Genomic DNA, 24,653 nt, shown 5'->3' on the forward strand with positions numbered 1-24,653 from the left:
GCTTTGTACAAGCTTTACAGTGCAGCGGCGACCCACAGACATCTGTACCATCAAGCGTTCCCTGCGCCAAAGTCAGACGCTACTGAACAATCAGAAAAGAAGAAAATTTAATCCAAATTTTTAGAAGTACAGGTGCATGACCAGTTGTCAGTTAAATATTCAGTTTTATGTCTCCATGCAAACATTCGGAGTGCTTCTGTCAGGACAGAGTAAAATATCAAGCTCCCCTGAAAACTGCAAAATGGGTTAGTTCTTTTACTTCGGTGTTTAATAAGCAGGTGTACGCATGGTTCTATCATTTTTGTTCACATGTACAGTTTCTTAATTTTGTCTTCAAATATGCTGTTATAATTTAAAGTGTTTGTCTATTTATGACAGTACATTGTGTTCTGCTTGAATTTACTAAATTCTACTACTGGGTTATAATTAAACCATGTAGTAATATTACTCCATGTTTGGACATGCTCATTTAATTTCTACAGAATTTTTAAGTTATTTCACACAGTCACCCATTTAAGCATAACAACTCAACAGGCTTGATTCAATCTATATCATCTTATATATACCATGAGCTTTTCAGTTGCTTTATCAAAAACTAAATACTGCTTCTTTTATATTATGATTTAATATAGAATATAAACTTCTTGATCAAAAATGCACAAAAAATCACTTTGTATATGTACTTAAGTTTCACTGCATTGTATATTTTTTCATTTGGTACACAAAGAAATGTATTATTCATAGGTTTATTCTTTTAACATGTGAACTATTATTAAAGTTTACTCTGGTTCCTAATATTAAAAACAAATGCTTACTGAATTGGAAATGTTTGAGAGGTACTGATGTAGAATGATAAAGGTTTATCTCTCTTTTTAAAATTAAAAATGCATTTTCTTCAGCGTTGACACCATTACAAATCTGAGTTTCCACTTTAAGAAATGTATGCTAATCCCCTTTTCGGTACCTTTCAGTTCTTTTAAACCAGTGATTCTATAATCTGGGAGTTCTAAAGTAGTAAATTTCTAACTTCCTTAGAAATGGCTTAGCCATGTTTAAATTAAACAGGAATACAAAGGAATGAGTAACAGGAAAGAATGATTAAGCTAGAAGACGATGTGAGGTTCATGAGACATATATATAAGCTTACATCTTAGAGAAGTCTGATTACATGCTCTGAAAAATAACTTTCCCAGCTGATAAAATTCTAGCTTATTTTCATTTTTCAATATCCCCTTCATTATATACTGCTTCCTTTGCTTTTGGACCTTCTGAATGGAAAATCAAATATTTATAGCACTATGTAAAAAAACACGGAATCAAACATGACACATTTCGTTTCCACAAAAATATATTTAATAAGCTTGTTATATAAAATCAAACATTTAACATTTTCAACATTTTATCAATTCAAACTCACTGATAACTAACTGGGAGTGCTCTGTATTTTGGAAGATTACCTAAACTAAAAATATATTTACATATTTACAACACATGTAAATGTAACTGAAGAGCTCCTTCAATTAATGTTGAAATTCACAGAATTCTAGAGATTTACAGGCTAACAGTGCCATAAATTTTTCTGTAATCAAATGTACTGCGCTAATTATGAGCAATGTCTTAACTATGGAAAGGAAAAAAATTGGGAGGGAAATGGTAGGTTTTAAAGTTCTGTGACAAATCCTTCGAAGATAAAAATATGTCAGATCAATTGAATGACCCGGATTTCTTCATGAATCCCCGACTGCTGGCGGCTCGAGCCAGTCTGCGGGGATAGCGGTGTGCTTCCTGCTGCTGGGAACCCTCCACTGTCTCACTAGAGCCCTGCTGCTAAACGTTTCAAGGGCCCTGGTCAAAAGGAAGGAAATGATAGCAACCTCTGAGTGCTGTGCACACCTTCCCATACAGGCTAAGACCTTATGCCTACATTTATTCCTAAAAAATTACAGGCCCTTTACCCTTTCATACCAAAAAAATATGTTCTCAACATGTTTTAAAAGGGTTATGTTTTGGGAGGGAACCCCATCCATTATATACATTTATCACCATTCAGGTCCCAAATCCCATTTTGTGTTTGGAACTGCGCAATGGTAATATTAAACCATCTGATTCCAGCTACTAGTCCACGTTAAAGCAGTACACATCTTTTTTTAAATACTGCATAGGTTTTCTGTGTTTTAAAGAAAGATACTGCTACTGTACGAGTTTACCAAGTGATCATTTCCTATTTAATATCTGGTTATAATGAGACATTTCTTGCTGCATTTGTCTCCACTGAGAATATTCAAAGCAGTTTCTAATATATAGCATTTAGAAGTGTTTGCTGTATCGGCTCTTAAAATGATAATCAATTTTTGCTCAATAAAAATATTTTTAATAACAAAATACATGTAAAATTAGAATTTTGTAATTTCCAAAAAGCTGCCTTTATTAACCAAAGTATTTGTTTGCAGTTTTTTTACCTGTGAAAATATTTTAAAGCCCTTACACAAAACTTAAATTTTATTTTAAAAAAATTAACTTAAAAATTCTTGCCATGTTGCTGGGCATACCACTGCTGTCTCTGCTTGCGGTTTTCCAACTCTGTGAGAAGAGCCTGTCTGTAGGCTTCATACATTTTAACAATCTGTTCCAGTTCTTTCATGAAAAGCAACTTTAGCATTCCCTGGTATGTATCCAGGTCAGCCAGCTGGAAGAGTTCCCACTTCAGAATGTGGTCATATCTGTTTTAAAACACAAGCACGCATATGTTCACAACACATACATAAATATGTATTTACAGCAACAAACTGATCTAGTTTTATAAAGATCAACTTTATTATATCTAAACAAACCACAAGCTTTAATTAAAAATAACTGAGTTAACTTATTTAAATATACTATTTTTTTAAGGAGAGGAGAAAACTCCTGATATTACTTCAAGTTAAAAAATACCAATTTATTAATTATTCTATTAACATTAGACAACGATGAACACATTTCCAACGACTGTGTTCTGTAATTTCAGAAGAATACATATTCTGTGCTATTCATAAGTTCACCTAAAGTTTAGTTGTCAGGAACTTAAGAATGCTTTAGACCATATTATGCCCAAAGACAATACACAAAAATGGGCAAAGTCACTTGTGTTATTAGTGTGGACAGAACTTTCTGAGAAATGTTCACTACTGCAAAATAGGAACTAAAAGAGGAACGAAGAGGAACCATCATTCGTGGGCTCCTTTCCTGAGGTTGAGTATACAACACTAAAACAACATCGGGGCGCCCGGGCGGTGCAGTCGTTGAGCGTCTGCCTTCAGCTCAGGGCGTGATCCCAGGGTCCTGGAATCGAGCCCCACATCGGGCTCCTCCGCTGGGAGCCTGCTTCTTCCTCTCCCACTCCCCCTGCTTGTGTTCCCTCTCTCGCTGGCTGTCTCTCTCTGTCAAATAAATAAATAAATAAATAAGCTTAAAACAAAACAAAATTGAGCAGAAAGGGAAGAATAATTTCTTCTCAAAATGAGAGTAAGTCGACTCTAGAAGTATGTAGAGCTTGTATTTCCATGTCTCCCAGGAGGCCTCTTAGTACTCCTTCAATGGTAAGCTGAGCGCATACTGACAGGGAAGTATGCAACAAAAAGCAGTAATTTACACTCTGGACTGAAAAACCTGAAGACATCACTCCTGTCCAATTTTCCCATCTTACAGATCAAAAAACTGAACCTAAAGAGGCTATAGATTTCTTGCAAAACTGTTTAGTGACCAAAAAATGAGAAAGGCAGAGTCATGGACCAAATTATTCAGAGTAATGGTCTTGAATGTTGAGATTAGACAAAGACCTTGAACTACAGCGGGCCATACGCCTGTATGATATTGAAGCTGCACTTCTGAAACCCTATTACAGAACAGATATAATCCGAAGCTTTGATTGTAAATTCTAGTACATTTATTTTTAATAGTCATTTATAATATTTCCTACCCAATGATTCTATGTTTGGTAATTCATTTAACACCTTATTCCAAATATATTTTTGAAGGTTTTTTAAAAAGGGAAACAGTAAACAAATAATGAGCAGTCAGGAGGAGCCACAGACTGTGCCTGGCACGCTGACTTGTACTCCCGTGTGGCTTGGGTCTAAGCAGGAGCACAATATGCAGAACCACAGATCAACATATCTTGTTGGATCCCAAATTTGCCCGCTTAATTACTTGAGTGCTGCAAATCTAATAGGTACACTTGGTAGAAAGCTTTATATTCTCTTCAGTGGGAAACTCTAACCTAAATTAGAGAGATACCATAAGAAATAATGAGCTTCCATGAAGTAACCGTTGTGTTTTCAGAGCCTCTAGTATTCATGTAGCTTAAGATCTTATTTGTTGGAAACAAATTCATAATCCCTAGCAAAAAACTTAATCCTCTAGATTCAAAATCCCATAGCTAACAGGCATTTCAGCAACGTCTACTGATTCAAGATGCTTAAATTTATGCCAGCTGAACTATAAGAACATTAAATCTCATTTATCATCTGTGTACTTTCTAGCAAGGAAAAAGGGAGAAGACTAAATTGGTAAATATCATAATTGTTTTCAGATATGAACATCATTCTGTATAAGCATTCGAGTTTAAAAAAAAAGGAAAGAGAAAAAAAGCTTCAAGCAATTTTCTGACTTCCCAATCACAGCATTTAGCATCAAAAACAGGATTAAGGGTAGAAGCAACAAAGTCAGAATAATTACAGAAAACCCTTTGGGGAGGAGAAAAGTCCTCTAGAAGAGCACCGATGAGAAAGTAGGCAAGGCTCCCACTTGCATTCCAAAATCTTGCCCCGTTTCTATGGGATTACTTCCCTTCTCATGTAATACTTCCCAATACGTTTATTTTCTTTTGTTTTGTAGGAAAAATATAAAATTCCCATTCTTTTCTTCTTAACTAGACAAATCACCTGATTCCCCAGGCTGCATTTTTAGTCACTTATGGTTTCAATATACAGGTAGGGATGCCCGGATGGCTCAGTTGCTTAAGTGTCGGCAGACTCTTGACTTGGACTCGGGTCACGATGAGGGTCCTGGGTTGAGCCCCTGCAATGGGCTCCCCATTCAGTGGGGAGTCTACTGGTCTCCCTCTCCCTCTGCTCCTCCCACCACATGCTCACTTCCTCAAATAAATAAATCTTAAAAAAAATACATACAGGTGGGGCGCCTGGGTGGCTCAGCTGGTTAAGCACCTGCCTTCATGATCTCAGGGTCCTGGGACTGAGCACTGCCTGGCTCCCTGCTCAGCAGGGAGTCTGCTTCTCCCTCTCCCCTCCCCCCCCATGTGCTCATGTGCACACTCTAATAAATAAAATCTTTACACACACACACACATGTTCACACACAAGTAAATCATTCAGAAAATGGGCTGTAAACTACTTCAGTAGCCTATGCTTATTGTAACACACCAGCGTTATTTTTTATTCTACTTATAAATAACCCATATATGCAAACAGCAATTGCTATAATCCTGCCAAAAAATGCGTTCACACTCCAGCGGATGTTGTCTTTAAGGAGCCAAAAGTGCTGCTATTTCCAGCTCCAGGGATCACAGAGCAGCCTAAGTCCCTTCCCTGTGCCTGCCCCCGTAACAGTGTGCCCGTTCTTCCTTTCTACCTTCACCCAGAGCTAGCGCAGTGGTGACACTGAAGGACTGCCAGGCCACAGGAATAAAATACAATCCATGGCTGCAGTACTGTTGGGGACCGGTGTTGGGGTATGTATGAGGAATAACAGAAAGTAAATATGTTCCTGATGGTCTTCTCCTTTCTGTGCTAACCTTATCATTTATGCTGTAGTTCAGCCTCATTACCCTTGTACGATGCATCACAGGCTTTGTGAGCAGCTTCGGAAACTTTACTTAAATTCATAAATAAAAATTCAGAATATAATCTGAGTCAAGTTCGGAAGTATACTCAAAAATTGTTTTGGTGAGTTGCTGCTAGAGATAGAATTTTAAAATTTCAGGAAGTTAGAAGATTGGCAATTATTTAGCAAAAGGAAAAAACGTGCTAGTTATCTGACTAAAACCTGTCTTTTTATTAAATAAATGATTCTTCATTATCTACTTCATAGATAACAGCTCATCCTTTTTTGACAACAATATCAACCATTTCCATCTTCTTAAGAGACAAAAATTTTGGACCAACTAAAAAGCAACAGGTTCCTAAACCTCTCATTTTAAGTTTTTAAGCAGTAAAGAAATACCTGCTCTCTTGTTTCAGTCTAGCTCATTCTGAGAGTCCTGACCTATTTGGAAAAAAAACTAAGTTGCTCATTTCCTAAAGTTTTAAAGCTAGCTCACAGAACCAGAGTTGAAAGGGCTATAATCTGTTTCTTTTCACAAGCAGCAAGGAATTCCATTTAAGTATGATCTTTTTCCCCAAAAAGGAAAGCTTTTTATGTTACTTCTCCCTAATGATGACTATAAAGTAGAAAGAATAACCCTCTTCAATCTTATCAACTCCCTGAAATAAGAAAATTTATTAGTAGGCATATATTCTTCCAGACTTAAGGAAAATATAAATACACATATTACATATGGCATAAGACCAGCGTATGAACAAAGGCTATACATATTGGTAGGTCAAGTGGTAACAAGAATGAAAGAAGAGAGGGAAAAGGGAAGAAAAGTTCATCCATCATCATTCCTTACTCCATTCCTATACTGTACGGATAGAATCAGATAAACAGACTGCAGTAAGTTAGCCCAGACGCCAAACCAAGCTAAGCGTTTATGGATAAATGTGTACATAATTTCAAATAAACTAAAATCAAACTTTTGAAAAGCATTGTTTATATTTTGCAAAATAATATCTACAATTAAAATCTTTTTAAAAATTACATTGTCAAGGCTTAAATTTGACTTAGAGGGAAAAAAAGAACCAATGCTTTAGGACTAGAACCCTGGAACATGGTTTTGTCTCCACATCAGATCATAGAGTAACAACTGTGAATTTGCAGACTGAGAAAAATGTTTATGTTGGCCAAAAATTAATAAATAATTCATAGTAAATGACCAATAACTTTATAAGAATGTTAATCTGGCCTAAATGAGCAGAATCATAATCAAATAATTATAAGACATATCCTTGAGGTAACCAACTAATCAAATTAAAAGCCCGAAAAGAAGCTAATAAAAACAATGGCTCTAAGCAGGAAAATAACTTCTAAAATCTCTAGGCTGGAGGCATACACGTATGCATGCATGAGACAGACAGACAGACACACACACGGTTGGTGAATACACAGTATGGTAAAGATGTAGATCAGAGTTGGTTTAACCCCTTGCAAATTTTATTTCAATGATCATCCTTTAAAATTATGGAAAAGAGTTATATTTCAAAAAAGTATAAATGTAAAGTTTTACATTCCTTTTATTTGAATATCAAAGAATTAATTTTTTCCCCAAATTCACTATCTAACATCTTAAACTATCTAAAACTCTTCTTTGGGCTATTTTATGCTGTTAATTTTGGTTTCTTGAAATACAAAAAAGAAATGAAGAGTAAGGCTACAAAAACCAGGAACTAAAAGTTAGCTTACAGAGTTGTTCAAAGTACATGCAATCATATATGAAATGCCTAGCAAAGTTTAACAAGAATTTAATAGCTGCTCAGTATATTTATTTAAATAAGTTATTAATGACAAAAGTTAAGAGCATGATCCTTGAAATTGGAGATAAAGGTTTGAAATCTACCACTCGATGGTTGTAGGATCTTAGCAGAGATAAAGCCTCCATTTTTTTAACCTGTAAAATGGGTTTTGGAAAGATTATGAGATAACATATGTAAAAGTTTAGCATCATAAGATACACAAGAAGCACTGGATGATCAATAACTGTTTGCTTTCCAAAACTCCCTTTCCTGGAATCACGGCACTGTGTATATATACCAGTGTTACTAACCCTTATCACACTGGGTTACTGATCTGAGTATCTACTTCTGTTTCCCAGGAGAGAGAAGCTCTTTTTTTTTTTTTTTTAAGATTTTAGTTATTTATTTGACAGAGACAGCCAGCGAGAGAGGGAACACAGCAGGGGGAGTGGGAGAGGAAGAAGCAGGCTCCCAGCAGAGCAGGGAGCCCGATACAGGGCTGGATCTCAGGACCCTGGGATCACGCCCCAAGCCGAAGGCAGACGCTTAATGACTGAGCCACCCAAGCGTCCCGAGAGAAGCTCTTTGAGGCAGATTTCATTTTTTCATGATTGTATTTCAAGAATAGTGCCTACTATGGCACCCAATAAATATCCTCAATGAGCCTGGCAAATTCACAGGCATCTTTACAAACTAGGCCACATTTGTCCTTGCTCCACTCATATGATAAGAAGCCATATCAAGTGCTTATACAAGGCAGCCACCGTGCCATGTGCTTTAAAATGCATGGTCACTTATGCCCCACTGCTCTGTGGAGGGAAAAACACTTAGATCTAAGTTCAGTGACTTGCTCAAGGTCATTCAGTATGTAGGTGATGGAGCCAGAAATCAGACTGTTCCTTCCTGAGTGATCTTGACCTCTGCCCCCAGTCAGCATCATCACCATCGCCTTTCCTAAGCTCTCTTAATGTACAAGGTATTGTGATACACGTACTTTAGATGCACTATTTTTATTGAATTCTTAATAATCTTAAGAGTAGGCACTATTCCTATCCCCAATTTACAGAAGACAAAACTAAGTTAAGCACTCTGCAGGGGGTTACACAGCTCAAAAGTATCCATGAAGTCAAATCATCTCATCCCAGAGCTTGCAGCCGCTCCTTGTATTATTTCCTCAACACCTGTGTCCTGCTCCTTCATCCTTGTACCTAGGACTTCCCTGGGTCCTTACTTTCATCACACGGTGTGTTATCACTGATTTACAAGTTAATCTCCCCTAGAAGAACGTAAGCTTCTTTTTGTACCCCTAATATAACACAGGTCTGCATACAGAGAAAGCGAAGAATCAATAAATGTTTGCAGAACTTACATTTCTAGTCAATGATTTTCAAACTTTATAAGCTGTGGTAGCCCTTCCTCAAGTAAAACATTATTTAGAAGCCCAATATGATTAAGAAAAAACATAGTGCTGTGTGGGTTAAGCAGCCCAGAGACTCCATTCTGGCTCCATTCAGCCCTCAACAAAACATGCTGTAAACTCACTTACTTCACAGGGGCTCGAGCATAAACCTGAAGCCAGTCAGGAATTTCTGCAGTATGATACGGATTTGCAGGTACCAGAAGGGACTGATTTCTTTCGGTTTGCTGTGGCTGATATGTGACAGGAGGGGGCTGGTCATACCGAGGTACGCTAAGAAAAAAGAATCGACACTCATCAGGATAAAGGTTCTAAATCTAAACAAGAAATTGTAAAGAACAAATCATATTTAAACGTTTTTAAATGTGCCTCTTGCCCAAACTGAATTCCTCCTACCACCTAAAAAAACACAGAAGTCTGACTTTTTTTTTTTTTTTTTTTACCACACCATAAGGTGAAGTAAAATCCACCTTCTCTTGGAAACTAGTAACTAGCAGGTCATTAGTGACGGATATAAACCTAAGCTAGATCTTTACATATATTTTTTTAAGGATTTTATTTATTTGAGAGACAGAGAGCACACGTGGGAGGAAGGGCAGAGGGAGAAGGATAAGCAGACTCCCTGCTGAGTAGGGAGCCAAAGGGGGCGCAATCCCAGGACCCTGGGATCACGATCTGAGCAGAAGTCAGACGCTTAACCAACTGAGCCACACAGGCGCCCAAAATCTTTACATATTTTTAAGAAGTTTCTTCTGTCTGGTATTTATTCTTTTCAAGGAACTTGAAAGGAAGCTATAAAAAATTTGGAGCTAAATTATAACCTTTATACCGAGGCTTAAAACTAAAATAATAATTTTCAGTAATAACTAGTATTAGCTATAAATTCATATTGGAAAGGTTGACAGTTTCTCTCAAAATGAGAAGGGATACCTTCTTCCTCCTTTAGGCTGAAAAGGGGATTTAGAATATGTAGTACGGGGGCGCCTGGGTAGCGCAGTCGTTAAAGCATCTGCCTTCGGCTCAGGGCGTGATCCCGGCATACCGGGATCGAGGCCCACATCAGGCTCCTCCGCTATGAGCCTGCTTCTTCCTCTCCCACTCCCCCTGCTTGTGTTCCCTCTCTCGCTGGCTGTCTCTATCTCTGTCAAATAAATAAATAAAATCTTTAAACAAAAAAAGAATATGTAGTGCGGTGGGAATGAGAACCGTGCTTGAATTACTCACATCAACGCTTTTCTGCTTTTACCAACTCACGAGAGCATGTGGGAGCTACAGTTGATTAGAACCTATTTTAAATCACAGAGACTTAAAACAAAAAGAAAAAACAGACCGTGCTTTTATTTAGTTCTAATGGCTTAACTGGGACAGAGAGAGAACAGCAAGGTGGGGAGGCAGGTGTCACGTGGGAAAATGCTAAGGAAAACGCACTGGACCACTTGAAGCCTAAAGACTGACATTTGGGAGGCCAAAACAATCTATTCCAGGATAGGAGACAAAACTGGAAGAGCCTGCTCCAAACATCAGTATTTATGTGGGTATCATAAAAGGTCACTGCAATACTAAACTAGGATTAAAATAATTGTTAGATTGTGATTAACAATTTAAAGATCAATGTCCAAACGGCAGTGCAATTTTATATGTATCTCTTCTTTCGTAAGTAGGTACGAAGTAGGTACAAAGTGAAATATCCTTTGATAGCACAACTGGGGGTGGGGAAGAACTGAGGCTCTGAAGTCAGATATGCCTGAGGGTTTTAACCTCATTGGGCCACCTCACGAGTAATATGAATGTGGGCAAAACTGCTTCACTTCTCCAAGCTTCAGCCTTATATGTAAAACTGGAATAAATTCATAAAAAGGTGATTGTGTAAATGCACTAGTAAGTCAAGTGTTCTGTATAAGGATTAGCATAACAGAGACGATAAAAAATAGTTAATACTATCTATGCAAGCTTAAGTGCTTGCTGCTAAGAGAAGCAAATCGTGAAAATGCCTTATAAACTATGACAATTCTATAATAACGTAAGGTTACTGATGATAAATAGAAAAGTCCGCTCAATATACTCTCAAATCTGGTTGTCTGGACCGCAAAGTCTTCTGCCACCTGGTGATAGCAATCTGTAATCGTGCTTCGTTCTTTTTTTTTTTTTCCTTTTTGCATTTTCCATCATTCTTCGTCAACAAACGTCTGGCTACACTCCCACTATGTGCCTGTGTGTTGGATGCTGGGACACAGTAGGGATAAGTGGGAACTCATCCTTGCCCTTGGTGGGAATCGTGATCAGGTAGGAGGGGACTCTAAATTACTCCCATGTCACAGGCCTGAAAATGGAGGCCAGGGAGGACAGCAGCTTGCCTGAAATGGTTTGGAGAGTAGGCAAAGGGGTCAGAGCCCAACACAGGCAGAGCAGTTGGTTTGGTTCTTTTGAAGTGATGACAATTTCAGTTGTTCAATAAACACTGACTGAGTGCCACTAGATGGAATCGCTGGGAAAAGAAACTCTTCCAAGTTGAGTTAATAAATCCAAATATGTAAAATGACACAGTAATGAATAAAGCTTAGTCTTCTAGGTGATAGTATTAAAGTGTATTTTCATAACAATTTTAATGGTTCTAAAAAATGCCCAAGTCTGCCATAACCAAAGATCGTATTGTGCGAGGTGATACGAAGAACACCTACAAACATGCTGATGATATTCTAGCCATTTTAAGTTGTGGCTCAGAGGTAGTTATCAGGAATTCATTTGCAATTTCATGACTAAGCTAGTACTGGGGTTAGTACTGTGGGTACTAGGGTACCAGTGTGTGTGTATTTTACAGTCACACACAGCACATCGCCATTTGGATTAATCACCTTCCCCAGCTCAGTTGCTACATAGGACAACTGGCTACAATATTCACAGGGCTAACAGTCTGGCCATAACGAGACCTGAGACCTACGGACAAGCCCAAAGGAACACTGGCTACATTTATTAAACAGATCTGGGATGTTTTGCACAGTTCCAATTTTCACTTTCTTGCCTGGCAACAGTAAGAAACAGAACACAAAAAGTAAGAATATGAATAAAACGGCAAGATGCTATAATTCAGAAGTATATTTTGACACATTAGGAGGGAGGTCTGTATTATTTATAGAAATTTAAATGGAAAGAGACTGATGTTTTAATTATTTATTTCAATTTCTGGATATCTACAATAAAAACATTCTGGCATATTAAAGCAGAGTCTGATCATATGAACACTGTGTTTTTTGAGGTTGTTTTACAAAGTTTTTTTTTTTACTTATTAAAATCATCACTAAATAGAACTCCAAAGAAAAATGTCATAAGCTTTCAAATATCAAACTTCAGATGCTTTTCTTTTTGATGAAAACAGGATCTCAAAATCTAACATTAGACAATCTCAAAACAAAAAGCTGAAAATAAAGTTGATACTGTACCTAGGAGCGCAGGGGTGCCTATATTGAGCCTTCTTATTTGTGTGATCTACATAATAGGTTCCAAATTCTGATGATTCAACTCGCTCCCATCCTGGAGGAAGTCCTTCTCGCTCAAGAGGATGGCTCCAGTGAGTTGTATTTGTGTTGTGATCTATGTAATACTTTCTCCCTCTCATTGTCCAGTCCACAGACCAACCAGGAGGAAGAGGTAAATCTTCAGAACCATGGTTAGTTAAATTTCCTAAAGACGTAGCAGCAACTCTCCCAATACCTGAAGAGGAAGAGAGAAAAAGAAGAAACAGAACAATTATTCAAAGCCAAAAAATATGACATCTGAGAGTCACAAAATTAACTATCCTAAGTATACTCTTCTGTTAAAATTCATGATTTTCTAACTGTAAATAAGAATTTTCATAAAACTAGCCAGTATTAGAAGAAGAAGGAATAAGACTCCCTCTTTGAAATTAGTTTTGGTTGATGCCTCTATCTATACTTTCCACCTTCTATAAAAATGAACTTAAGATGGATCATATATCTAAATGTAAAACATAAAAACTATAAACCTTTTAAAAGAAAAAGGAGGATAAATTTTCGTGACCTTTCATCAGGTAGAGTTCTTAACCATGATGCTGTAAGTGCAATCCATGAAACAAAAATACTGGTAAACTGGACTTCAGCATAATTAAAATAATTATAATTATAAAATAATTAAAAATGTTTGCTCTACTCTTTTAAAGAAAATCAAGCTATAGACTGGGAGAAAATATATACCAGTCACATATTAGACAAAGGGCTTTAATCTAGAATTCACAGAGAACTCTCAAAACACTAGGAAAACATTTTAAACGGGCAAAAGATTTGAAAAGGCACTTCAAAGAAGATATATAGAGGTACATGAGCAGATTAAAAAAATGCTCAAATCATATTAACCATAAGGGACATTACTAATTTAAAAAACCTTACAAATTAAAACCACAATGAGAGAACAATAGTCATCTATGAGAACAGCCAAAAAAGAAAAAAAAATCTTTCAACACACGTTGTGATGAGAATATGGAACAACTGAAACTCTCATACATTGCTGGTGGAAATGCAAAATACTTCAGCCACTCTGGAAAACACTTCAACAAGGTCTTACCAAGTTAAATATGTTTTCCATATGATGCAGCAATTCTATTCCCAAATACTTAACCTAGACAAATGAAAGTTCACATAAAAACCTGTATGGGGATGTTACAGTGTTGAAAATGGGAACAACCCACACGTCCTTCGAGAGAATGAGTAAACTAGTACAATCATACAGCGGAAGGTACTGTAAAAAGGAACTAATCATTGATACGTGCAACAACATGGATAAATCACAGAGGCATTACACTGAGTGAAAGGTGCCAGCCTCACATGGCTGTAAATTGTATGATTCCATTCATACGAAATTATTGCAAAGGCAAAACTACAAGGACAGAAAATTGTGGTTGCCAGGAAATAGGGGTGGGGTGAAAAGACTAAGCCACTGTCATAGACCAAAGACCACTCACTGCACAAAGGGGCAGCAGTGACATCATTTTCAGGGTGACTGACTGCGCTGGCATTATGTAGATCTATATATATATATATCAAAATTCATAGATTTCTGTACCTTAAAAAAAACCTTAAGTTTACTATAAGTTATTGGGGGGGGGGGAGAATAACCTGGCTGCATCGTTTTATTTGCATGTAAGAAGAGTAATTGTGTTGACTAATCACCCCAAACTCCAAAATTCATTGAGTTTATGTCCACAGGTTAATAACACAGACTGAGTTCCATGAGTTTTCCTTGTTGCTATAAAGTGTACAGGGGCCCTCTCTGCATTATTTCTTACAACTGCATATGAACGTACAATTACCTTGACAGAAACTTCAATTAAAAAAAAGGGAAGAGGTATAACCTTTAGATACATGTAAGAACTGTCAAAAGCATCTCAGACAGAGCAAGAACAGTAAAGAAGTGGAGATAAGAACAGAGCACTGTGAAAAACTAGCTGGTGCAAAACACTACCCTGGTAATTTCTCCTTGACCCTCCACAATCCTCCTCCCTCTTCAGCAATCATAGGAGGTGATTTCAAATAACTGGCAACGGAAAACTCAATTTACTTAATATGTATAATAAGAACAGCACAACATCAATCTATAAGAAAAATTAGAGACTTTTGCCAAAAAGGTATAAATCTATTAAAAAGAACATTCAGAAAAATGTCCCAAAGCAGAGAAAAAAATGCAACTAAATTCTCCCACTAACTAAAAGAGAAAAAAGGAAGCAATCAATTCTCTACAAGAAGACCACAAAGAAAAACAAGAACCCAAAAGATAAGATGGTAAGGCAACAAAGATAAAAGCTGTGCTCAGTAAAGAAATAAAGATGAAGACAAAAACTGGAAGAACAAACATGTAGTGTTTGTTACCATGGAGAAACGTGGCAAATCTTAATCAAGTATGATCGTTAATATCACCAATAATATGTCATATACGTATACGTGTATCTCCCTATATTTGACATGACGAGGATACTTCACCTCTGTGATATTCTTTCCAAAAACCAAAAGCCCAATCTAATCATGAGAAAAACCTGAGATAAAATCTAAATTAAAGGACAGTTCAAAAAATATCTGACAAGTATTCCTCAAAACTATCAAGGTCATGAAAAACAAGAAAAGACTGGGCAACTGTCATAGACAAAGGACACTAAGGAGAAATGCCAACTGCATGAAATGTGGTACTCTGATTGGATCCTGGAACTGAAAACTGATATTAATGAAAGAACTGGTGAAATCCAAATAAAGCTTGGAGTTAATAAAAAATTTGAGTTCGCAGATACTAAAAATAAAAACTCACTGTTTACCTTTGGAGGCAGCTAGGGTGCAAATTCATTATTCTAAAAACTAGTAAATAAAGGGAAAGATTTAATATTTATGCTTTCTTATATGAATAGCAACCAATCTCATCAATGAGATAGTCCTTCATTATAGAATTCCAATTAATAGAGAAGAAATGACAGAATTTGTACATTCAAACAATATTAGGTACCAAACACCAGATTTAAACCATATTAAAACATGAAATTCATATTTAGAGGAAACACAAAGCCCACTCTGTAAAAACTCTTATTTTTCAAATTTAAACCTCAACAATTTGATAAGGGAGCCAAGATGTCCTCAAAGTTCCAAACAGGCTCATCAGCTTTACCGATACCGTGTAAAACCATGATTCCTAACCTTTTCATGACACACTTCACCTGTACTTTCTGAAAGTGCCATGCGCACTAATTTTTTTCAAACTATTTGAGATAATTTTATAAAACCTATTAAGAGAAGAATGTACAGTGCAAAAAGACTAAAACTCAGATTCAAAACAAAACATTCCCAGTTATGAAACAGGTCTAGAAGACGGAAAAAACAGCTGTATCAAGCTCTAACACATGAGACCTCTGCTCCGCGTTCAGCCAAAAAGTTGAAACTTCAATAGCCAAACATGTCAAATCTGTAAAAAGTATAAAAGAGCACATAACACTCTTATAAAAGGCATGAACACTAAGAATTATGAGTGTGTCCTCTGTCCCTGACCCTTTTCGAAATGTATTATCATATTCAAAACAGCTCTACAGGTAATAGTCTCACTACCAATTTATAGATGAGGAAACAAAGATTCAAGTAAGTTACTTCCAAAGCTATAGAATTGGTATACAAATGACAAATTTATTACTAAGAAAGTAATCAACAAACAAAAGATCAACTGTAATTCTTCAAAGAAAAGTATGACTGCCACTAATAAAAGAAAAAAACAAGCTACCAATTTTGAATTCAATCAGTGGAATAATAAGAACTTGTTTCTGAGATACAAGGAAGAAAATTAGTTTTCCATTATTTCAATTAGTCCCAGAAAAGAATGAGCGGCATTCATAATCCTCAAAATAACTTCCATTTGTAGGGATTAACTGCACAAACACCTTCCGTTTATATAAAATAATACATTCATAACTAAATACATTATTTCCCAAACACAAGGATAAAGGAGTATTTTGTCTTTCCACCAAGACTTTACTAGATATGTCTCCAAAGAATTTAATCTCACAACCAGGCAGATATCTGTGAAACCTGCCCTTACAGACAAAGCTCGAAAATTCTGGTTTACTAATTTTGTAGTGGCTACAGAGAATAAAATGGAATCTGGGACTCTAATAAAGGCCCCCAAGCTTCAGGGTCATAAATGCTGAACACCACAGCCCACGTTACAATTACGATGCTGATAAAGAGAGCTACCTTTTCTCATCTCCTGCAGTATAATTACAAACAAAGCTTATCCCTAAAGACTCTTAACCCCTTCTCAAAGACGATTCTGGGTTCACCATTTGTGCATTTCCTGGAGTTAACATTACTTCAGTGTTTTTTGGTAAAGGCTGACACTTTTCAGTTTGATTTTGGTAACTTGACTTCTTTGTCTTTAAAAATAAAAGTTTTAAAAGTCTGTTACTTAAAACTATATAGAACTACATTATTTAAATGCATAACAAAGGGATTCATTCTGCCCTTAGTATTCCAACTGAAGACTTCCTGTTAGCAGCCAAATTCCTTCCTTTGGCACACAGAGTAGGTGCCTGCCCAGCACACTGGCCAAAATGTTAAAGGTCAGATTTCACAGCTAAACCTAGAACTTGACAGGCCCTGAAACCCCCTGAGACACTATACAACCTGCCAAATACAATAAAATAAAGTTAACCCTTAAGATAAGGCATTTCCTGACTACTGGCATAAGTCACTACCACACTACTCTTCCTTATCTTCTTAGGGTTTACTACCTTAGTAACAACAACCAAAATTTAACGGTCGTGAAAATAAATCCATAGCACATCTTTACCCTCCCACAAACTTACTTTCTCCTTTCCATTCACTCTAATTCCTTGAATTCTCTTCAGCATTAATCTTTAAAATATGGTAAGTTTCAAGTCTTTTCAAGATGAATTCAAGAAACTTCCAGCTATTGTTTCATATTCGGATTTTTTCCTTCAGGAAAAGACAGCTGTTAGGCTTTTCTGCTTGGTTAGTAATTGGTTATTAATCTTTCCCTGACACTTAACAGACTCCTTCAAAGAAGAACTCTTTTTTTCTAAAAGGTAAAACATTAAATCTTATTGCCCTGATATAAATGCTCTTAAGTAAAATTTCTCAAGCATATTATCACTCTAATAAATGCAAATCTTTTTTTTAAATGACTCTTTAATTTGAAAAAGTATCCAATTAACTTCTATTTTATTTATCCCTAATTCATGATTGGAAAGTTATTTTGAAGTCTGTCATTAAACTTATAAAAACTATGTCACACTGCCACTAAGAAAGGATCCGTAGAAATTTAGTTCTTGCAGTATTTCCTCAATGATACTTTGTGAATCAGAATTTTAAAACAATGTTTTAACTTGGCATTATTAATTCTTCATACCTTCACTGAGGCAGAAAAGTGTTATGAGTTATCAGTGATGTTTGCAATATAAATACACATGATAAAAGTGTGAAGAACAATCTGTATTTTTGGTAAACAAAATGTTTTAAGCTTTTATTCCTGCTACCCCTCAGCCACCAAAACTGTCTTAAGACTCCAGACTTGAAATTCTGGATTCGTTCACTTAGTCAACCATTTATGCAGCCAAATTTCTATGCTAGTCCTATCTGAATCTTCCCTTTTCCTTATCTCTCATATCGCATCGATGGCCAAGTCCCATCAATGCAGATGTGTCCCACTTCTCCCCTTTCTAAATGTTTGCAGCTAAGTCAGGTCCTCATTAATATTTAAAATAATAACCTGCAAACACGCACCAAATGGAAGATTATGAAGTCAACGAAACTACCCATAAATAGTATATAACATTAAGAAACTCATTGGAGTAAAAAGCAAGGATATAAAACTGTACAGAGTATAATCACAACAATGTAAAAAAAAGAATGCCATAGAAAAAGATGAAGGAAATAACTGAAATACGACGAATCTTGGCCTGATGGGCACTTTTCCTTAACTTTTCTGCTTTTTGCAAATTTCCTACAGTAAGTAGCTATTACTCATTTTTAAAAAATTAGTTTATTTTTAAAAACTTACTATTTTGCTTGGGTAACAAATCATTTCTGAGGTTTAAAACTACTTGATATTAGAAATAGTCAAAATAAACACCAAAGTATGCAAATGTCTAATTCTTTAACCTAGACGGTCCTTAAAAACAAAAAGGTATTGGGATGCCTGCTAGCTCAGTCGGAGGAGCATGGGACTCTTGGTCTCAGCATTGTGAACTCGCGCTGGGTTGAGATCACTTAAAAAAAAAAATCTTAAAAACAAAAAGATGTTCATCCATGCTCATTTCTATATGCCTAGAAAACCTCTCCTCTTTGATGTCCCAATGAGATTCCAATGTCAGCTTTCACAAAGTGCTTTTACCAACTATTCTCCATTATTCCTCAATTTTCAAAACTCCAGTGATTTACTTCTCCTAACCCATAATTAAGTCTCATTTTTTCCCTTAAAGGCAACACAGACTTGCCCTTTCCTCTCCAATACCACTGGTACCTGCAGTCATCTTCTTGGTAGCAATTTATCCTGAGTACAACTAGTTAACTTTAAACACAGCTTTCATAAAATGACTTGTCTTTGAAACCTGCAATGGCTTCTTTCTGACTCGTTTAAACCCTTCAGCTTGTTGTTGCCCACAAATCACCATTCTACTTCACATCTCCTTTTTCAAATTAGTAGAACTACATAGTTCCTTGGATTTACAGGTCCACTCTGTTTTCAGTGGGCTATCCCAAATTTTTCATCTAAAATTCCTTTCCTCTGCCCCATTAACCTAAAGTCCAAGCTCAAAGCACAGCTCAAGTCCTACCTCTTCCGTGAATCTTTCTTCAAGTATTCCAGCCTACCCTGATCTCTCTTCTGACTCCCTATAGCACTTACTGTCAGTCCCACAGAGTTTAGCGACTGTTCTGCGATTACTGTGCATATATTGGTTTTGTTCCCCAAATAAGATACCAGAGAGCAGTTACCAAGAAGATCAGAGAAAATGCTAGACACATAAATGATTAATACTAAATGAATAAGGGCACCTGGGTGGCTCAGTCAGTTAAGCATCTGACTCTGGATTTCAGCTCAGGTCGTGATCTCAGGGTTGTGAGATCAAGCCCTGCATCGGGACACGATGTGCATGGAGCCTGCTTAAGATTTTCTCCCTCTGGCGGGGCGCCTGGGTGGCGCAGTCCTTAAGCGTCTGCCTTTGGCTCAGGGCGTGATCCCAGTATTCTGGGATTGAGCCCCACATCAGGCTTCTCTGCTAGGAGCCTGCATCTTCCTCTCCCACTCCCCCTGCTTGTGTTCCCTCTCTCGCTCTCTCTCTCTCTCTCTCTCTCTGTCAAATAAATAAATAAATAAATAAAATCTTAAAAAAAAAAAAAAAGATTTTTCTCTTTCCCTCTCCTTCTTCCCCCCACCCCCCAAAACACTAAATGAATGTTTTCTACATTCCTGCTCCAAACTGTTTGTTTGTTGTTGCTGTTGTCTTGGGGGCGGGGGGAGAGACAGAATCTTAAGCAGGCTCCCCACCCAGCATGGAGTCCGATGCCGCTGGATCTCATGAACCTGAGATCATGACCTGCGCCGAAATCAAGAGTCAGACACTGTAACAGACTGAGCCACCCACGTGCTCCTCCACACTATTTTTAAGTTACCTTGTTTGAAGTTTCGAAGGTTAAAAAGTAAATGTCTCATGTATTTATTTTTATCCTGCCAAGATTTAAAGTCTTCAACTTACCAAGGAAAAAACAGATGAAAAAGTTTAATTTTCAGGTTGCTTCGGTTTATCTAGTGTAATACAATACTCTGGGAATGAAGTACAACTGTACATTTCTCCTATCTCTTCTGCTCCTTGTACAAGTATTCCCAAGTTAGCAAATATGGAAAACAGATTTTTAAAAATTACATGGCTAATATTTTTATTCCTTAAAGAACAACAAAAGGACAGACTTATCACACAACCATTTGACAGTAAGTCTTTTTGACCAACCTGGGAAATAATTATTGACCTAGGAAAACAGTAAGAAACACTGAGGCTGTAGCTGAGGAATGATGCAGTTGGCCAAGGTACGCTTTACCACACCCAATTCTTCCTATTCACCCTTCCTTTCTCAGGTTTAAGTCCAGGTTCTTTGAAACCCTAACTTTCCCATTCTACCAAACTTAAACCTAGATTCAATCCAACTGTAGACATTAAATTCTCTGGGTTTTCAAGGTTCATAATGCTAACAGTCTAGATAACCTTCGGGTAAGTACTAAATTTTTATAAAATGAGTTAATAAAATAAATAGACACAAAATTCTTTCACTCAGTATAGATTACTAATTATTTGCAAGCTGGCTTAACAAAACTGGCAAAATGGAAAAGTATTTTTCTGGGAGTTTCTGTTGGGTTCCCAAGAAAATCCAGAAAAGAGCATCTTTTTAATTGTTAATAAATCTAAACTAATGTAGGATTTGTAATTTTAAGTTACCTGAAGCATGTCTCCCCTGATTTTGTGGCATTCTTTGGAAGAGATCGTGGTTGTAGTCATAATATCTATAGTCTTCATGTGCACGATCTCCAAGTGGGCGCCTTCTCTGACCATCAAAATAATTATCTGAATAATAATATCGGGAACCAGAGTCTCCATTTTCAACAGCAAAATTAACTTCTGTTAAAAATGACTGGGAAGAGCCATACTCCCTAGGGACATCTGCTAGACTCCGGGCAAGATAAGAAGGTGCAGATAATCTGTTGCTTTCTCTTCTCATTATTTCATGAGGTGTTCTTTGAATTGGAGTTCTAAGGAAACTCTGGTTTCTTGAAACTATTCCATCTCCAGAAGCTGAAAAGGCATTAGGACTTGAGTCTGGCAGACAAATATCAGTTCGTCTTGGAATTGTTGGACCATGCCGAATAAATGAAGGCATGAGATCTACGATAAAATAAAACAAAGAGTAAAATGACCCCTTCAGTAAGTAATAATTACACTTTTCAAAAGTTGTTCATTTACTTCTATTACCCCCAATGCAAAATTTCAATGGACTTAAGCAAACACAATTTAAAATTCTGATTTAAGATAGTACTTGGGCATTTTAAAATTAAGGCTAATTTAATTAGTATTTTCCCACTCAAATGAATTTATAATTTGTATGAATGTGGTATGTGTAAATTCAGAATCAAATGTACTCTGCATACCACCATACATGATGAAATGTCAGTAAGCTTAATTATGGTTAATGAAATACTCATGAATAAATGTGTAAAAATAAGAAACAATCTAACAAATAGATACACAGTTACCAACATAATTTAAGATTATTGTTTTGATTTTACTTCATTTTCAAAATTCCCAAAAATCCTTTTACAAGCAAACACAATTTCAAAAATAAAACAGAATATAATGCTATTCTAGTAGAATAGAAGTGGATTCCTTTAAAAAGACTTTAAAATAATTAATCTGGTTTCCTTTCAGAATTACGTAATACTGGTACAGTAATCAAAAGCTGGAAAGTAAAAAATTTAGCTATGAAAATTAAATAAAAAGATCTCATTTCAAAGAGGCACACAAATGTTCAATCAGCTCAAAAATGCCAAGTCTGAAACCATGGCTCCCGTTAAGAACAAGCAATTATAATTCAAAACAGAAGATAACAGTAGAACAATGGCCTTCAGGATACAGTACGTCTGAATACAGAACTTGAGTGGCTTAGACATGCCAGGTTACAAAGCAAATAACTTTGTCACATGAAAAAAAACTAGATTTGGAAACTTTTATTCATTTATTAAGTAAACAATATCAAACAGCACTGATAATAATAAGCTTCAGAAGCTAACTCTATAGAGAACTTAATATCCGAATAAACTTGCTTTAAAGTATGGCTAACATGGGGTGCTTGGGTGGCTCAGTCGGTTAAGTGTGGGACTCTTGGTTTTGGCTCAGGTCCTGATCTCATTCTCATGAGTCGTGACAGCAACCTCACCGGGCTCTGCGCTCACCAGGGAGTCTGCTTGAGATTCTCTTTCCCCCACTCTGCCCCAACTCGAGCTCCCTGGCCCGCCCTCTCTCACTCTCTCTCTCAAATAAATAAATCTTTAAAAAAAAATAAAGTACGGCTAACATATTTCATGATTTCAAGTAATGTTAATAAACTTTACTTGCAGCAAACTGCAAGCTATCATAAATTTAGCTGAAAACCTAAGAGCATATGTAACTGAAAAATAAGCTGATAGAGAAAGGTTTAAAAATCAGTTTTCAGGGGCGCCTGGGTGGCTCAATCAGTTAAGCCTCCGACTCTTGATTTCAGCTCAAGTTGTGATCGCTGGGTGGTGAGATCGAGTCCCCTGTCCGTGCTCAGAGGAGTCTGCTGCTCTCCCTCTCCCTCAGCCCCCCCCACCAGGCTCGCTCTCTCTCAAATAAATACATAAATAAGTCTTTAAAATTAAAAAAAAGAAGAAAAGAAATCAATTTTCAGGGGTGCCTAAGCTGGCTCAGTGGGAAGAATGCTGCTCTTGATCTCAGAGTCCTCAGTCCGAGCCCCACACTGGGTGTAGAGATTACTTAAATAAATAAGTAAAAATCAATTTTCTGGTTATTGATGTACCCATTGATCTATTTTGTTGTTCTATAAGAAAGCATTGCAAATACAAGGATAAATCTTGAAGGCTGATGATGTGGTTATTATTTAAAATACATGCTCTCCACACCTTTCTGTGTGGTCCTGGGTAAATACCAGGAACCTCTACGAACAGCTTTCCCAATTACAGAATGATGTAATGCTTACGTCACAAGGTTAGTAGGAGCTTCCAAGAAGGGCACTAACACAAGGTGCCCACTATGAACATCAAAATACTAGTTCTTTACCTCACAAATGTTCTGAACACACAAGCAAGAATCAAAAATTCAAAAGATTCAGCTGAAAAAGCAGAATCAAATGCTTAAAGTGAAAAGTGTGGGGGGGAGGCAGAGAGAAACACAAACTATTAAAGTTAAAAAAAAAAACAAAAACAAAAACTTTTTGGCAATTTCCCCCCAAAGTACGGTAGAAATGTTGCGTACTTCGCCTTTTAGAGTCGGGGAGGGAAGGTGGTATTTGAAGTAATTCTCACTTAAATACCCATACACACACGATTTTGGCTTCTCTAAGATCTAAGATTGATGCGGCTTTGGACAGCGGCTACAAGAGCGACGGTCAGCCGTCACCTCCGAACGTCTACAACCAGAAAAAGGGCGAAGGAATTCTACCCGAGTTCGCGCAACTCCCAGCACGGACGAGTGTCACCCGAAATGTCTGCAAACACAAGGCGTATCTCGAGATCCCTAGAAGAGGAAAAAGTGCGCCCCGGTCTAATCACTTCCATCCCTTAGCATCGGGGAATCCGCAATTTACGTGTTTCCGAAAGAACCTCTTCTAGTCATCAAAACGAAACACACCGCCCTGGGGTGGGTGGGGACGGGAAAGTTTGTTATTTTTAGGGAGGCCCCCGGGGGGAGGACTCCTCTAATTTCTTACGCTTTATCGGCTTTCAAACCACGACCAGCACTTCAGGCACAATATCATTTTAGAACACAGTACTTCACAGAGACCCACAGTCACGAAAAGCGGCGGGGAGCCCGGGTGCCCCGCAGGCCCCCGCAGCCGCTCGGGCCAGGTGTGGGCGCGGGGGCCCCGCCGACACTCACTCCGCAGCAGAGGCGACGTCTCCTTCTTCACGTACTTCCCCTGCACCTCGGCGGGCTTGGACACTTCGTTTTTGGTTTTCTTTCGGGACAGCATCCTCGCCGACGAGGCCCCAGGCCGCGGCGAGCAGCCTCCTTAGGGCTCCGCGGAGGGCGCCGGCCGGCCCCGCCGCCACCTCCGCCGGCGCCGCCGCCTCCTTCCCTCCCGAGCCGCCGCCGCCGCCGCCTCTCCGCAGCCCAGGGTCGCCCGCAGGGACTGCCGCATGTTCGGGGCGCTAAGCGCGCCGGCCTCAGCTCAGTCGCTGGTCAGTTCCTTCCCGGAAATCCACTCGCTCCGCGATGCTGCCCGAGAACTCCGTGAGCGGACGCAGCAACGCCCGGCCAGGGCCATGGTCTGCAGAGGGCCCCCTGGTAACCGCCGCCGCCGCCGCCGCCGCCTACGTCCCGTAAACTTTCC

General features: G+C 37.8%; 2 protein-coding genes across 2 annotated transcripts in view; one reads left to right on the top strand and one right to left on the bottom strand.

Annotated features, from left to right (window-relative positions):
* The window catches only part of ATL1 (atlastin GTPase 1), a 78,988-nt gene extending 76,606 nt beyond the window's left edge, over window positions 1–2,382 (top strand). The window contains exon 14 of the mRNA XM_026513707.4: window positions 1–2,382. Coding sequence (XP_026369492.1) covers window positions 1–111 — 111 coding nt within the window. The 3' untranslated portion in view covers window positions 112–2,382.
* SAV1 (salvador family WW domain containing protein 1) lies at window positions 1,336–24,650 on the bottom strand. The gene is made up of 5 exons (XM_026513708.4): window positions 24,200–24,650; window positions 21,008–21,451; window positions 12,459–12,729; window positions 9,151–9,294; window positions 1,336–2,720 (listed from the first exon to the last, which is right to left on the bottom strand). Exons 1-5 carry the CDS (start codon window positions 24,291–24,293, stop codon window positions 2,519–2,521), a joined length of 1,155 nt encoding a protein of 384 aa, XP_026369493.1. The 5' UTR covers window positions 24,294–24,650; the 3' UTR covers window positions 1,336–2,518.
* Window positions 24,651–24,653: the final 3 nt, after the last annotated feature.

The sequence above is a fragment of the Ursus arctos genome, unplaced genomic scaffold, assembly GCF_023065955.2.
Source record: "Ursus arctos isolate Adak ecotype North America unplaced genomic scaffold, UrsArc2.0 scaffold_37, whole genome shotgun sequence".
In the NCBI taxonomy this organism is placed as follows: Eukaryota; Metazoa; Chordata; class Mammalia; order Carnivora; family Ursidae; genus Ursus; species Ursus arctos.